This window comes from Anolis sagrei, chromosome 2 (genome assembly GCF_037176765.1).
Source record: "Anolis sagrei isolate rAnoSag1 chromosome 2, rAnoSag1.mat, whole genome shotgun sequence".
NCBI lineage: Eukaryota > Metazoa > Chordata > Lepidosauria > Squamata > Dactyloidae > Anolis > Anolis sagrei.
The window spans coordinates 265,729,947-265,747,489 of record NC_090022.1 but is presented as its reverse complement, the minus strand read 5'-3'; the positions used below and the strand labels follow the sequence as shown (position 1 = coordinate 265,747,489).

At 41.1% G+C, this 17,543-nt stretch overlaps 1 protein-coding gene across 1 annotated transcript in view; it reads left to right on the top strand.

Moving 5' to 3' along the window:
• Positions 1-4,878: 4,878 nt before the first annotated feature.
• ARSB (arylsulfatase B) overlaps positions 4,879-17,543 on the top strand; it is an 86,765-nt gene continuing 74,100 nt past the window's right edge. The window contains exon 1 of the mRNA XM_060761616.2: positions 4,879-5,362. Coding sequence (XP_060617599.2) covers positions 5,069-5,362 — 294 coding nt within the window. The 5' untranslated portion in view covers positions 4,879-5,068. The remainder of the gene's footprint in view (positions 5,363-17,543) is intronic.

Here is a 17,543-nt window from a genome sequence, read left to right as displayed (position 1 = left end):
TCAGAAAGACTTTGAAATAAGTATAGTGACACCTAGCTTTATATACATCAATCAATGGCTTATTGGCATTCTATTTGGCAGAGTTTTGTACAGGCTCAGCATTCAAAATTAGTAGCATTTGTTGTCAGTTGCGGTATTTTTCAAAATTTCTTAAGTATTATTTAAAATCATGTCAGCATCTTAGTCACACATTCAAATGTTATTGAAGCTTACAATGATGCAAGTAGACATAGTCTGTAAATAAGTTTGTCTTTAAACAAACTTATTTAAAGAAACTATTTTTGCTTATGTGTTTCTGTAATATGACCTTCCTTTCCACACTTCACCTTCTTTATTGCCCAAATTAGGATATGGAATTATGCATTTTGTGTAAATATATGTATTTTGTGTAAATACACTGTATTTACTACAATCTAACGCTCACCTTTTTTTGGCTAAATGACCTTGCCAAAATTGTGGTGCATCATAGAGCAATCTTAGTGCTGAGCCAAAGCAAAAGGGAAGCTGCTTCAGGAGCTGCACCTGGAGCTCCTTTTTGAGGGACATCATCTCTAATTAAATAGCCTAGGCTCAGTGCTATGCAATCCGGGGATTTGTAGTTTGGTTAGGCATCAGCATTCTTTGGCAAAGAAGGCTCAAGACCTTGTCAAACTGCAGCTCCGATGATTCCATAGCATTGAACCAAGGCAATTAAAGTGGATTCATTCTAAAATAGAGATGCAGCCCAAGGTTTTAATTTCCACTTATGGAAATTGTTTATAACAGTCAATGCTTTGATCTAGATCAGTGGTTCTCAACCTGTGGGTCCCCAGATGTTTTGGTCTTCAACTCCAAGAAATCCTAACAACTGGTAAATTGGCTGAGATTTCTGGGACTTGTAGGCCAAAACATCTGAGGACCCATAGGTTAAGAACCACTGCCTTAAAAGTCTCCCTCTCCCTGCCCATTTGAGAATCTCTCCAAGGGCAGAGCCTGACAACAAGCTCTGCTAACTTCTCCAAAATCAGCTTTTTTGTGACTGGAAGGTGAAAAGAGAAGAAGGCCAGAAAATCTATAAAATAACACATCCTGTCAGAGCTGTATTCATGTCCAGTCAGAGCTGTATTAAAGTCCAGTCAGAGTTAAATATTGATACCATCTTCAAGACAGTTGAACACCATACAAGAAAGAGACAATAAAAAGAAATAAAGATTCAAGGCCCTCAGTTCGGCCAGAATTGTGTCTATCTCTCGGAGACTTTACCTCTCCTCATGAAGACTTTGTAGTGAGACTCAGGAGGAGAGAAAGTCTAAAATTCTTGTCAGTTAATAAACTCTTGATTGATTCAACTATATAGTCTCTGATCTCTGTTCCCTGCATAACCTGTTCAAATTCCAAGTAGTTAAGATAGCTTGGGAGCAGAACATCTACGTTGTAAATCTTATTTTTTGATCATCATTCATCTCCTGTAATTTTTTTCCTCAAACTTGTCCTTTAAAATAATATTCTCATTGAGAATTTTAAAAATACATGAAAAAATACAAAAATTAAAGAAAAGAAAAAAGAAGCCAAAAAAATCTTCCTTTTGATTGTTATATATGCACATATATTTATTTATCTCTCCCTTTAAACATCACCATAAATTATTTTCTTTCAAATGTCTAATCATTTTAATCAGGACCCAAAATCACCAATTTGTTTTCTTTTTCTTTTTGCAAATCTTTCAAAGTAATAAGCTCTGGCTTCTTGATATGTGTTGGGCTGCACTTACATAAACATTACTGAATACAGAACTTGTGAGAAAGTCTGCATAGTACTGATTGTTAATTGCCTTATTCAAATTCAATTCATCTACTCCCATTAATCTTTCTCCTGTCTCAGCACTTTTTGTTTTAGTTACTTCTCTTTTATCTCTCATGAAAAAAGTCTGTTTGATTTTCAAAAGTGCTGTCAAACACCTTCTGAAGATCTAATTGTTTGTTTGATGGTTTACATGAGAGGTAGCTCTTTTGTAAGACAAATTTGCCTTTTGCTAAATACTAGCCCTTAAAAAACCTTTGAGGAATCAAATTATAATTGTTCTGATGTGAAGTTGATGCTTAAATGGTTAAATAATGAGACAGATTTAACTGAAAATGGCTCCATGATTGACAGGACTCTTAGGGGTGCTCTCTAATGCTCCCCTCCTGTGTTTTTTTTTGGGGGGGGGGGGGTTATGTAGTGGCAACAAGTGACTAACTTGGAGCCACCATGAAAATGTCCTATAATTCCTTAAATCATAAAGTAGAAAAGAGAAGTCTTCTCAGAAGAGAAGACTGAGAAGAGACATGATGACCATGTGAGAGGAGAAGGGAGCAAGCTTGTTTTCTGCTGCCCTGGAGACTAGGATGTGGAAAAATGGCTTCAAACTACAGGAAAGGAGATTCTACCTGAACATGAGGAAGAACTTCCTAACTGTGAGAGATGTTCAGCAGTGGAACTCTGCTCCAGAGTATGGTGGAGACTCCTTCTTTGGAAGCTTTTAAACAGAGGCTGGATGGCCATCTGTCAGGGGTGATTTGAATGTGATTTTCCTGCTTCTTGGCAGGGGGTTGGACTGGATGGCCATGAGGTCTCTTCAATCTCCATGATTCTAGTATAGAGTGATACTACATCTGGGCTACCCTGCAGTGTTACATACAGTGTTACAGCAGTGCTGTAGAATTGGAAGAGGCACGAATGGAGGGCAAAAGAGAGAAACGTGCCAAGAGGAAGGTTTTCCACCTGGAAACCAATGCCCTCACTGTGGGAGAAGATGTAAATCACGAATAGGGCTCCACAGTTACCTACGGACCCACCGCCAGAACACCGACCTTGGAGGACCATCATCCTCGGTCTACGAAGGATTGCCTAAGTAAGTAAGCATCATTGCTTTCTCTAAGCTTTCCTGTCTTCTCATGATGTGGCCAAAGTATTTCATCTTTGCCTCTAATATCCTTCCATCCAGTGAGCAGCAGGGCTTTATTTCCTGGAGTATGGACTGGTTGGATCTTCTTGCAGTTCAGGCACTCTCAGAACTTTCCTCCAACACCACAGTTCAAATCTTCCTTCACTCAGCCTTCCCTATGGTCCAGCTCTCACATCCATAGGTTACTACAGGGAATACCATTGCTTTAACTATGCGGACTTCCGTTGCCAGTGTGATGTCTCTACTCTTCACTATTTTATCGATAATGGTCATTGCTCTCCTCCCAAGAAGGAAACCTTTTCTGATTTCCTGGCTGCAGTTTGCCTCTGCAGTAATCTTTGCACCTAGAAATACAAAGTCTGTCACTACCTCCACGTTTTCTCCCTCTATTTGCCTGTTATCAATCAGTCTGGTTGCCATCATCTTGGGTTTTTTTATGTTTAATGACAACCCTGCTTTTGCACTTTCTTCTTTCACCTTGGTTAGAAGGCTTTCAGGTCAGCTGAAAGCGAGGAGGAGCTCTTTTTTTCTGGTAGTAGAAACAACTTGAAAAACTGCAAGTTGCTTCTGGTGTGAGAGAACAGGCCATCTGCAAGGATGTTGCCCAGGGGATGCCCAGATGTTTTGATGTTTTTCCATTCTTGTGGGAGGCTTCTCTTATGTCCCCGCACGGGGAGCCGGAACTGACATGGGGAGCTCATCCGTGCTTTCCCTGGATTCGAACCTGTGACCAGCAGGACTGAAGACCCACAGGTCGCAGGTTTGAATCCGGGGAGAGTGCGGGATGAGTTCCCTCTGTCAGCTCCAACTCCCCATGAGGGGACAAGAAAGAGGTGTCCCACAAGGCTGATAAAACATCAAAAACATCCGGGCATCCCCTGGGTAACGTCCTTGAAGATGGCCTGCTCTCTCACACCAGAAGTGAGTTGCAGTTTCTCAAGCTCCTCTTCATTTTCAGGCATAACATAACATGTCACAGAATTACAGTTATGAAGTAGAAACGAAAATAATTGGGTGATAGTATGATAGCTGGGTCCGGAAGCTCCGAGCGAGATGCCGCAAAGGCGGCTGTGAATAAGGGAAGAGAGGGAGTGGAGTGAGAGTGGGGAGAGTGAAGGAAGGATGAGAAGGAGGGGACACTTAGGGTAAGGGTAAGGGCAAGGTTTAGGATTTGGGTTAGGGGTTACAGTTAGGGTACGGGTTCAGGGTTAGGGTTAAGGTTTCACTAGTAAAGAACTCAGTGATAGTATGATAGCTGGGTTTGGAAGCTCTGAGCACTATGCACATTCCACAATGGTGGTTGTGAATAAGGGAGAGTGGCACACTGAGGGTGGGAATATACTTCGTAGTTGCATTTGGTAGAAGGAAAGAAAGAAGGGGAGGTTTAGGATAAGGTTTAGGCTAAGGTTTAGGGAAAGGTTTATGGTTAGGGTTAGGAGTTAGGCTCAGGGTAAGTTTTAGGGTTACGGTTTGCGTTAGGGTTAGGATTAGGGTTAGGTTTAGGGTTCGGGTTAGGTTTTTACCATTAAAGAACTCTTAATGTTTGGGTATCAGCCAGCACACCAATGACTCAAATCAAGAAATAGTTGTCTAAGATCTACAGAGACACTCTCTGGATCACCTCAGCAAGCAAGAGTCCAAAAGTGGCAGGCCAAAACCCAGAACCTCAAGCCATGGCTGATACCAGATGAGAGACTCCCTCCTGGGCACACAGAAGACTGGGTGACTTGCAAGGTGCTGAACAGACTGCGCTCTGGCACCACGAGATGCAGAGCCAACCTTGAGAAATGGGGCTACAAAGTGGAATCCACAACATGCGAGTGTGGAGAAGAGGAAGAGCAAACCACTATTGCAATGCAACCTGAGCCCTGCCACATGTCCTTTACCAGTAGTTGGCCACTTGGAGTGCCTCCGGGAGGCGGGGTCACCACAACATGAGAAACACGGGCCTGCTCGCCGCTGAACTCGGCTTGGCAAGAGGCGGGTCGGCTTTCCTTCCTCTTCCCCTTCCGAGGCGGGCGGGATCTCTGCTTTTTGGGGGCGGAGGCTGAAGTTCTCGGGGGCCGGCTTCTTCTTCTTCGTCCTTCCTTCCTTCCTCTCTTCTTCCCTCCCTCGCTTTCCTATCGCCAGTTCCTGGCAGCGATGCCCACCTGGAGCAAACCCTGGCTACTCCGGGTCCTGATGCGGCTTCTGCTGCTGCTGCTGGGGATGTGCGCCTCCTCCTCCTCCTCCCTGGGCGTCCCACAACAGCCCCCTCCGCACCTGGTTGTGGTGCTGGCCGACGACTTGGGCTGGCAGGACGTGGGTTGGCACGGCTCCCAAATCCGCACCCCGGTCCTGGACGCGCTGAGCGGCGAGGGGATCCGCCTGGAGCGCTACTACACCCAGCCCCTCTGCACCCCCTCCCGCAGCCAGCTGCTCACCGGCAGGTACCAGGTAAGGCTGGCCCATCTTCCCTGCAGAATGCACGCAGCTTGACTCTGCCTTCACTGCCGTGGCTCAAAAGTATATCACAGGCATGGGGAAGCTTGGGCCCTCCCGCCAAGTGTTTTGGACTTCAACTTCCAGTATTCCTAACAGCCTCAGCCCCCTTCCTTTTCCCTCTCAGCCGCTTAAGTACCGAATCCATCTATTATTTGCATTACATCCAAAGGGTTTGGGGTTTATTGTCCAAGGCTTTCATGGCTGGAATCACTGGGTTGTAGTAGGTTTTTCGGACTATATGGCCATGTTCTAGAACAGCGATTCTCAATCTGTTTGTCCCCAGGTGTTTTGGCCTACAACTCCCAGAAATCCCAGCCAGTTTACCAGCTCTTAGGATTTCTGGGAGTTGAAGGCCAAAACATCTGGGGACCCACAGGTTGAGAACCACTGTTCTAGAAGCATTCTCTCCTGACGTTTCACCTGCATCTGTGGCAAGCATCCTTAGAGGTAGTGAGGTCACAATCTCTGAGGATGCTTGCCATGGATGCAGGCGAAACGCCAGGAGGGAATGCTTCTAGAACATGGCCATATGGTCCAAAAAACCTACAGGAGACAAACGTCAGGAGAGAATGCCTCTAGAACATGGCCATATAGCCCGAAAAAACTTACAACAACCTCAGGAGGGAATGCTTCTAGAACATGGCCATATAAGCCCGAAAAACCTACAACAACCCAGGTCTAGGGTTTGTTTTGGTTTCTTAGCAAAATGAGTAATAATAATAATAATAATAATAATAATGTTTGTGTTTTGGAACACAATACACCAGACATCACGATTGTGGAAAAGAAAACGTCTGGATTATTGATGTCACCATACCAGATGACAGTCGCATTGAGGAAAAACAACAGGAAAAACTCAGCCGCTATCAAGACCTCAAAATCGAACTGCAAAGGCTCTGGCATAAACCAGTACAGGTGGTCCCAGTGGTCATTGGCGCACTGGGTGCCATGCCAAAAGATCTCAGCTGGCATTTGGAAACAATAAACATCGACAAAAACACAATCTGTCCACTGCAAAGGGCCACCTTACTTAGATCTGTACACATCATTTGAAAATACATCACGCAGTCCTAGACACTTGGGAAGTGTTCAACTTGTGATTTTGTTATACGAAATCCAGCATATAGATCTTATTTGCTGTGACATACTGTGCTTTTGTGTCTGCAAAATAAATTATTTAATTATTAAAATAATTTATATATATATATATATATATAATTAAAATAATAATTAATAATGCTACTGCAAAGACTCTGTCATAAGCCAGTAAAGGTGGACCCAGTGGTGCTTGGCACACTGGGTGCAGTGCCTAAAGACCTTGGCCTGCACTTAAACACAATCGGCGCTGACAAAACTACCATCTGTCAGCTGCAAAAGGCCATCCTACTCAGATCTGCACACATTATTTGCTGGTACATCACATAGTCCTAAACACTTGAGAAGTGTCCGCCGTGTGATCCAATACAACAGCCAGCAAAGTGACCTTATTTGCTGTGTACTAATCTTTTTGTGTTTCAAATAATAATAATAATAATAATAATAATAATAATAATGTTACTGTATGCAAATCAATGTGAGTGTAATACTTGCACCACATACATAATGCACTATATATAACAGACATGGGCCAACTTGGGTCCTCTAAGTGTTTTGGACTTCAACTCCCACCATTCCTAACAGCCTCAGGCCCTTTCCTTTTCCCCCTCAGCTGCTTAAGCGGCTGAGAGGGAAAAGGAAGGGGCCTGAGGCTGTTAGGAATGGTGGGAGTTGAAGTCCAAAACACCTGGAGGGCTGAAGTTTCCCCATACATGTAGATGCATCCTCAGTAGTTTGAAGGAAGACTGAAGTTTGGGGATGGTATTTCTGGAGCTGTATGAACTCTTCTGCTTCTTCTTGTCCTCAAGTTCAAAGTTATTGGTCCACAGCATTTAGGAAGATGGCATCTACTTCCTGGTTTCAGATGAACCTGAAGGTTTTAAATTTTTATAACAAACCATAGCAAAGGTCGTTGGTTGGAAAGTGCAATCAGGTTAAACAGGATTGGGTTTAGGGAGACCTCTAGTGGTGCTTTAAACTATCTCAGAATGATTGCAGGATAAAACTAGCAAGGAGGTTTGTGGCACTTTGAAAAAAACAGCAAAAGACTTTATCAGATGCAGGAAGTTTTATGCAATATTCATCCCATGCGTAAAGTGTATGTTAGCACATATACGTATATTAGCACTATATGGAAACAATAGACATGGCTGATTATAGAATTTGGAATGTAGTGGGATTATACCACCAGCAGTTCAAAAACATGTAAATATGAGTAGATCAGTAGATACCTCACCGGCGGGAAGGTAACGGCACTTGATTCAGTCATGCTGGCAACATGACCTTGGAGGTATCTATGGACAACGCTGGCTCTTCGGCTTAGAAATGGAGATGAGCACCACTCCCCAGAGTCGGACACGAATAGACTTAATGTCTGGGGAAAATCTTTACCTTTACTATACAGAAGGCAGAGCCGACTGGTTTAAAGCGCTGAGCTTCTGAACTTGCTGATCAAAAGGTCGGCAGTTGGAAGCTGGGAAGTGCTGTAAGCTCTTACTGTTAGGTCAGCTTCTGCCAACCTAGCAGTTCAAAAATATGCAAATGTGAGATAGATCAATAGGAACCATTTTGGCGGGAAGGTAATGGCACTCCATGCAGTCATGCCGGCCACATGGCCTTGGAGCTGTCTACGGACAATGCCGGCTCTTCAGCTTAGAAATGGAAATGAGCACCACCCCTCAGAGTCAGACACAATTTGACTTAATGTCAAGGCGAAACCTTTAGCTTTGCCTTATACAGATGGTGTTACTAACAGGCTACCTTATATCTCCAGTTCTAATACACACTTTCCTCCCATATAAACATCTCTAAAAATGGGATGCATTTTAGAAGTGTGTGCATGTACTGTTGGTATGTGTTTACAATTGATGGTGTCTTTCAATCAAAGAAATGCAGGTAATTATTTTATTAATAATAGAAGCACTTTGTCATGAGATTAGATAATACATGCGGATTAGAAAATATTATTACCATTGAAACTTATGGCACTTCCTAATTCAGCAGCCACTCATTGTAATGCCTCTTTACTATGGATCATTTTCTCCTATGCTTCTGGAGCCTTCTACAGAAAATAACTTATAATTGGAAACACTGTATTTGGCTTGTTTTTCCTGTTAGAAAAACCCTTAGTAATACGTTTCTTCGGTCATGTTCAGGACAAATGAAGGCAAAGAGGAGCCAGTACAAAATTACCAAGACCCAACCATTTTTAACTATTTATTTCTTGTCAATAGAATAATTGGTCTTCTTGGGTCCTGTATCACAAGAAAGCCAGGATATTTGTTAATTAATAAAATAAATAATTGCCAGGAAAACACAAGACCTCCACTAATGGTGGAGGGAGTTGGAAACAGAGGTCTAGAGGTGATCAGTCTACTGTGACCCCCGCAACCTAGAAGAGGGGAAGTAGCAGTGGCAGCTATTATTATATTTATCTATACCCCAATTTATCTCTTCAAAGGGGACTGAATCTAAGCAGCTGTGGCCCCTTCTACACTGCTATATAAAAACCGGATTATCTGTTTTGAACTGGATTATCTGGCAATGTAGAAGGGGCCATGAAGGCGGAGGCCTTCATGGGCCAGGTAAGAAGACCTGTTCCTCAATCTTTGAAATTCCAACCTCTGAAACTAGCTCAAGAGCAGTCATGAGTAAACTTGGACCCTCCAGGTGTTTTGGACTTCTAATTCCCACCATTCCTTTCCTTTCCCCCCTCAGCTTAAGCAGCTGAGGGGGAAAAGGAAGGGGCCTAAGGCCATTAGAAATGGTGGGAGTTGGTCCAAAACACCTGGAGGGTCCAAGTTCACCCATGATTGCTCTTGAGCATCTCCTAGCTAACCAGATTTCCTGCCAAGGAGGTGGTTGGTAGGAAAGTCTCTTATTGCGGATGTCTGTGACTGCGTGTTCCTTCTTTCCTCAAAAAGATTCACAGGTTTTGGAGGGAACATTGTGAACATCTGGGTCCTGGACAAGAAAAATCACCAATACTCAGAACCCATGATCAATAGATTTGGTGATGCTCTTCTATCTCACTTCAGGAAATAAAAATATCACCAATGGGTGGGTGTGGTATTGGAATACCAGTAAAGGTGAAGGGAAAATAACCACTAATTAAAATAAACAAGTGCTTTTAGGCAGTTCCTCTGATGTAACTTTTCTTTTATTTGTGCCTATTGCTATATTAGATTCTGAGATTATTTTTTAAGGTTGACGTGTACCTCTTCACTAGGAAGCTTGAGGTTTGGAATAGTTGGAAGAAGAAAAAGCAAAAGGAAGTTTGCAACTAGTGGTATAGCTTACAAAAGCAGATATTGCATCGACTGATTAGTTTCTTTTAACACTCTGACATGTTTCTTCATCACAGACAATGTGTCCCCCTTTGCAGTGGGAATGGAAGTAGATAGCCACACCTACTCTTCATTCACACCATGATCTAACTATTGACATGTTAACAACTAACAGAGTACACCAAAGAAGCCCCTACATTCCCCATACAAGTGTATAGGGCCCAAAGCTAGCAAAGTTGTTTCGGCACATCATGAAGAAATTATTTTTATTTTTATTATATTTATTTATACTCTGCTTTATCTCTCATGAAGGAGACTCAAAGTGGCTTAACACAATAGCATTAGCATACAATCGGAGCCACTGTGGCATAATGGGTTAAACCCTTGTGCCGGCTGAACTGCTGATGTGAAGATCAGCGGTTCGAATTCACGAGATGGGGTGAACTCCCATCTGTCAGCTCCAGCTTCCCATGCAGGGGCATGAGAGAAGTCTCCCACAGGATGGTAAAACATCTGGGTGTCCCCTGGACAATATCCCTGCAGATAGCCAATTCTCTCACCAGAAGCAACTTGTACTTTCTTAAGCTATCTGACACAATAACAAAAAAGTATACAATTTGAAATATACAAATATACAAACATTAAAATAGAATTAAATATAAACAGTATTTTTTAAATCACAGTTAAAATCCATTAAAACATATTCAAAGTTTAAAATGTCTAATAAACTCTCCCCCCCCCCCCCCCCATTATTATTTGCTACCCTTTTTCTGATACTCCAAATTTGCTTTTTTGGGTCCTTCTACCATTATGTCTAGTGCCCATCCCTGTCAGGATCTGGCAATTGTAGTTCAAAAACGTATTTTTCCAAGCTTTAGTTAAAAAATGTTCCCCTCTTTTCTGCTTACACATATCCTCTTCCAATAGTCATCTTCAGAGTGTTGTTGGCCCATATATGTCCATTACAAGCATTCCTCAGTTAACAAAAGCTCTTTTTTTACATCTTTTAAGCTCACTAGTTCCATTTTTCTTCCACACACTGTATTTACTTGAATCTAATGCTCAGCAGGGGCCCTTTGCTGGCTCAGAGGATTAAACCGCTGAGCTGCTGAACTTGTTGATGGAAAGTTTGGTGGTTCAAATCCAGGGAGTGGGGTGAGCTCCCACTGTTAGGTCCAACATGCAAGTGTGAGTAGATCAATAAGTACCATGCAGTCATGGCAGCCACATGACCTAGGAGGCATCTATAGACAACCTTGTCTCTTCAGCTTAGAAATGGAGATGAGCACCACCCCTCAGGGTCGGACACAACTAGACTTAATGTGAGAGGAAACCTTTACCTTTACTAATGCTCACCCTTTTTTGTCTAAATCACCTTTCCAAAATTAAGGTGCACATTAGATTCACATCAGACATGTAGCCGGGGGGGGGGGTGTTGAGGGGCTTCAGCCCCCCCCCCCCAAGTTCTCATGGTGGTCCACGAGAAGGCCTTATTGGTGCATTATTTAAACTGTTATGTTTATTCATATCATGATCTGATCACCATACTCAATATATCCCATATGCATGGGGGTATTGGGGTAATTATACAAAAGGTTTGCTAAGGTAGACCCTCTTTCACTCAGACTCAGCCCCTCCCGAATCAAACTCAGCCCCCCCCCCCCCCCCAAATCAAAATCCTGGCTACGGTCCTGATTCATATAATATGGTAATCTTAGTGCTGAGCCAAAGCAAATGGGGGAATTGCTTCAGTAGCACCTGGAGCTCCTATTTGAGGGATGTCATTTTTAATTAAATGGCAAGGACTCAATACTATGCAGTCCTGGGGTTTGTAGTTTGGTGAAGCACCAGCATTCTCTGGCGGAGGAGGCCCAAGACCTTGTCAAACTACAGCCCCCATGACTCCATAGCATTGAACCGAGGCAGTTAAAGTGAATTCATTCTACAGCATAGATGCACCCCAAGGTTTTCCTTTCCACTGATGGAAGCATTGGTGTTCCAACACAATTTTTTATAACAAAGGAATTCTAAGGAGGCAGTAAGTGTAATGGCCATATTACAAAGAGTTTAGGGGTTTGAAAATTGAATTGCTCACTAGATTCAATGGCACATTTTACTTGAGTAAATATGGAGCTGGGGGGTTAGCAGGAAGTTTTATTTAGCAGCATCAGCATTAGAAAGTTGGTGAAAGTTGTTGTTTTTGGCAAGTTGTGTATGGAAACCTATCACAAGGTTTTCTTGGCAAGATTTGTTCAGAAGACGTTGCCTTTTCCCTGCTCTAAGGCTGAGACAGTGTGACTTGAGAGTTACTCAATGGGTTTCCATGGTTGATTGGAGGATTTGAACCCTAGTCTCCAGAGTTCTAGTTCAGTGCTCAAATTACATTACACTGAATTCTTGTGGTGAAGGAGGGCTAGAGAAACATAGACTTTCTGTGAGAGGTTGCAGTGCCCTGCATACAGAAAAACAATGCAATAAAACATGATCTATGAAAGAGCAGATTTCTGCTGTACTAGATCCTACTGCAGTAATGTTTGCCTGCCTACAACAGGTATGGTAAATGGCATCTCCCTCCATATCCATTTACTGAGTATGTGTGAACAGAAAAATATAGAAAGAATAGAGAGGGTCTTCTGGAAGTTTCCCCCCAGTTTTCTGTTTGTTTTGGGGTATATCTAAGGATTAAAGCCATGCTGCCTAGGAGTTATAGCATTGGAAAGCATTGGAAAAATCATTTTCTTTTTTTTTAGAAGCCGAGATTTAAGTGTTTCAATACTGCTGCTTTAAGTGTGTGTGTTTTTATTCTAGTACTTAAATGTTGGCTCTATATCCTTTTATGGGACTCCTTTTGTGTACTGATATAAGCTATAAGCCAAAACACATTCACATGTCTCATTGGAACAAGGCTGTTAACTGCTTCTGTATCCTGCAGAATTCTTACCATATATGTCAAGACGTGTTTGCAGGCCTCATCTGGTTGTTTTGCAACTGCTCAGCAGATGGAGGTAGAGTATCCAGTAATAGAAAAGAAACAGTTAGTAGGGAGACAACTAAACTGTTAGGCAGAATGACTTGCTTGTGTCTGCTGTCCTGTGATATCCATTCTAACATGGAGATCACAAGAATTACTGTATATGCATTCAAAACGTATGCAATTGCACGTGAGTGGGGAGAATAAATGTAAACATTTTCAGTCATTCGGTGAATATCATTGAAGGAGACAGAAGCCGAAAGTGTTAATGCTTTTTAAAAACACTTCCTTTCAATCATTTTGTTAGATGAACTTGAAATGTTGTAGTATTCTTTCAGATTCAATCTGAAAAGTTTTGTTATTATGTTTTCCAATTATTATAATAATTACCAATATTTACATAGGCATGTCATTATTGGTCCTCAGATTTTTTTTTAAACATTAGTGGTGGTTTCATATATTTATTAAGCGAATGTGGTAACACTTTGTTGCTCAACAAATGCATCGCTTTTCCTGCAAAGAGTTTTGCAGGTATGTTGAAAATGCCTAACCACAAAGCCATTCCTCTTTCCCCGATCTTTAGTGTGTAGGTTGCCTGATTCAGTGTTCTTAGTTCAGTAACAGTTCTTAGTGCAACCGTAGCCTTGTCTTACTCAACTGCTGAGTATGTGTGCCCTGTTTGGCACAAGTCTGTCCACACGAAGCAGGTGAATATAGCATTGAACAAAACATGCAGAATAATCAAAGGATGTCTCAAATCTACACCTGTTGATAAACTCCACAAGCTAGCTGGCGTCCCCCCCCCCCCCCAAATGTGCAATGGGAAGTTGCTGCTGTGAGAGAAATAAGGTTGAACACTATGAAAGCCATCCACTGCATGGCTATCAGTCTCCTCCCAGTAGACTCAAATAAAGGAAATGCTTCATGAAAACCATCACTCCTCTTAACGTTCTCCTAGCAACAAGAAGAGTATCCCTCTGGGCAGTTAAACCAGGAAACTAAAATTTACTTGTTGTAAATAATAAAATAATAAAAAATAAAATAAATAATAAAATAAATAATAATAACAGTTTACAGGGTTTCACGAAAAACATTAGTACATAGTATATTTACCAGGTTGTCAGGAAAAGCTTTGGATTTTGTTTTTTAAAAAACCAAGCAGCATCAGCAATATTTAGTGAAGAGCACATTCAAGGACCAAAAATACAAATTGCCAGACACTCTGATGTCTGGTAACAGGACCTATGGGACATCATCCCCACAGCAGCTGTGTCCATTGTAGGTACAGTTTCATGATGATCAAATTTGTATACTACATTGATCTACAGGTACATATTTAACACCACATTTCCCACATAAAATAGCAGTTTTTTAAATCTATGTTTAACATCTTTAAAGAATGATAAAATAGGTCTCTTCTTAATTATTCACTATTTGGAACAAAAACGTTCTATTGCAGACCTTATGTTTAGGCTATAGAGAAGGTAAATAGTACTACCTGTTATTACTGTTATTGTATTGATGTGATGTTTTAACTAGTGACAATTGTTGATGTTAAATTGTAAATTGTATATTGTACTTTGTGAATTGTTGGGCATCAAATTGTGCCTTTTTTGTAAGCCGCCCTGAGTCCCCCCCCCCCCCCAGGGGGTTGAGAAGGGCAGGATAGAAGCACTCCAAATAAAATAAATAAATAAATAAAATACCTGTTTTTAAAAAAGAGTTGGATTTTAAAGTTTAAAGTCTTTGTTCCCTTGGCCGCCTCCCACTCCTGCAAATTTATTTATTATTTATTTATTATTTGCATTTGTTAACCGCCACTCTCAGCCCGAAGGCTTTGAAGGTTTTCTGACAATCCCTTTCCCTTCACCCCAGTTGTATCCATGTGTCCTTGAACATTATCTGTGTATTTTTGACCATCTGGTTGCACATCATAAAAAACCCGCAGCTTTAGTTCACATGTTTTCAACTGTCCCATAAAATGGTTTGAGAGTTCTTGTCCAGAGTATTTTTTGAAGTTAGACCTGAATGGGTCTTAAAGGCATATATAGTAGAGTCTCACTTATCCAACATAAAAGGCCAACAGACTGTCAGATAAGCAAAAATGTTGGGTAATGAGGGATTAAGGAAAAACCTATTAAACGTCAAATTACATTATGATTTTACAAATTGAGCACCAAAACATCATGTTTTAGAACAATTCAACAGGAGAACCAATTCAGTATACAGTAACATTATGTAGTAATTACTGTATTTACGAATTTAGCACCAAAACATTGCAATATATTGACACATCTGTGCATCTGGGTGGGAGGCAGACTGCATTGGATAATACAGAACGTTGGATGAGTGAAGGTTGGATAAGCGAGACTCTACTGTACATGGATATGGAAGAAAGTTAACAGATGCTATTTTGGAAAGAGTTATACTTTGCTGTCTGCCTTTCATAAGCTCAGTGATACCATCCACTGAAAATGAAGTCTTTTCTATGGCTTGTACTTTTAACTACTTAATGCAGTCTCTTTACAAGCAAAAGCTATGAATAGTGGGTGGCTCTTAACCTTTTGTTCTCACTCATTATTCCTCTTGTTTATGCTTGTATATGTTACACTGACATTTCGTTGTTCATCCCAGCTGGAGCCAAGTAATTGAACCAGTGGAATGACTCAATTTCCCATTTATCTATTGGATCTAGCGAGGCAGAGCAGTTGACTATAAGCCATAAAAAAAGAAAACTCAGTTTTAGAACTTGATCTGTAGTACTGGATTGTTGGCCATCTCCACTTCCCCCTTCTGTCTTAGTCAAATTTATGCAGCAACACACATGGACTTGTAGGCCATTTAATTTCCTGACACAAGAGCCCCCATGTCAGTTCAGCCTGGCCATCTGGTTTCCAATCAAAACTGAAAATTGATATTTTACTGCATTGGTTGTTAATACTGACTTTTCCCATTGTTTGTTCATGAAAACCTTACACCAGATGCTTGCTCCCTCCCTCACAAATGACACACCATCTATTTCTGCTAAAATGCTCTGTCTGGAGAGCCTGAAGAAAACAAGTTGATGGTTTTGTAGCATTTTAACATGTACTGTATAGCCCAAATGCAAATGGTGCTTGTTTTTCCATCCTGATTTGATTAAAACATAATAACTTAGAAAATGATTAATCTAGTGATAATTACTGGTCTTCCAGCCTCATAACTGACCATAAATCAGTTATGAAGTATCAGATCAGTAGTACTGTGTCATTTTTAACGGTTTCCTTTTTACACTTCCCACAAGAAAAACATAACCAAATGACAGCAGCACCTCCATTCCACCCTTTAAATAAATTCAATATGCATAATACGTATTTGACAGTGCTTTTTATTTGAATGAGAGGCACTAAGCAATGAAAGTTGATGCTCTGTTTTCTTAAAATTTTTGAATAACTTGGCTGTTCATGAAATGCTCCGCTTGGCTGTCGCTGAATGGTTGATGGGTCATTTGTAAATGAAGGCAAATAATATGCTCTGGTAGTCTGGCAATAACAATACTTTTTTTTAAAAAAACTTTACATTTCCATTTTATGTTTATGTTCAGTTTCAGTAGCTCCTTGTTTCTGTGCTTTCTAGAGCCAGCAAGAATCTTTCATTTGGATAATCTTCAAGCTCTTCAGCTCTTCCAATTATTATGTTTGGCTGGCATAAAATCTGTTTTACTACATGATCTATTTTTGGTTAATTGTGCGACATTTGATATTCCTCTTTAAGTGCTGTCTTCCAAAATAGGTTAATGGAGCCATGACTGGAAAAACGAAACACAAGTATTTGTCATTCCTCTGGTTTGCTGTCCTGAAGTTGGAAACAGAATTACATGTAATTAAAACTTGCAGTTTTAGGAAATGACTTTGTGAAAAGTTTGCAATATCATTCACAAGGTTGTGTGAACATGGATTTGGGTGGGAAGAGACGATTTCGTTTAGAGATGTAAAATGTTTGGATGAATGTATAGCCTTCACTCCTTCTCCAAATGATTTATGAATGTATAGCCTTCACTCCTTCTCCAAATTATTAGAGGATGTATTGTTTCTGGCTGCTTCTGGTTACTTCTGGTGTGAGAGAATCAGCCGTCTACAAAGATGTTGCCCAAGGGATGCCCAGATCGGTCGCAATCCTGTGGGGGAGGCACCGCGAGATGCAGAGCCAACCTTAAGAAATGAGGCCACAAAGTGGAGTCCATGACATGCGAGTGTGGAGAAGAGCAAACCACAGACTACTTATTACAGTGCAGTCTGAGCCCTGCCACATGCACAACGGAGGACCTTCTTATAGCAACACCAGTAGCACTCCAAGTGGTCAGCTACTGGTCAAAGAACATTGAGTATAATGCCAAGTTTTTTAAAACACAATTTTTGAATACATTACAACTGTACCCTCGGTTCGCTTCTGATAAATAAATAAATAAATAGGGGATTTATTCTTGAGGTTTCTAACTTTTAGAAGCTCAGAAGACTTCAAAGACTTCATGTGTTTTATTGATCTATGAATGCTGGCCCACATTATATGACTGAATGAATAGAAGTATTTGCACGGGTTCCAATGCAAATTACTTTGGTGGTTACTTTGGCATCAGTAAAAAAAGAGGAAATGCTTCACTAAAAACAGGGAGGAAAGGGACACAGTTTTGTTACGGTTCCCATATGGTATTGTTTTTATATATGATTACACAATCAGGTTTTTATTACTGGAATGATGGCTCCATTTTCAGTTCATGTCAAGTACCCAGTAATTCCAGTGG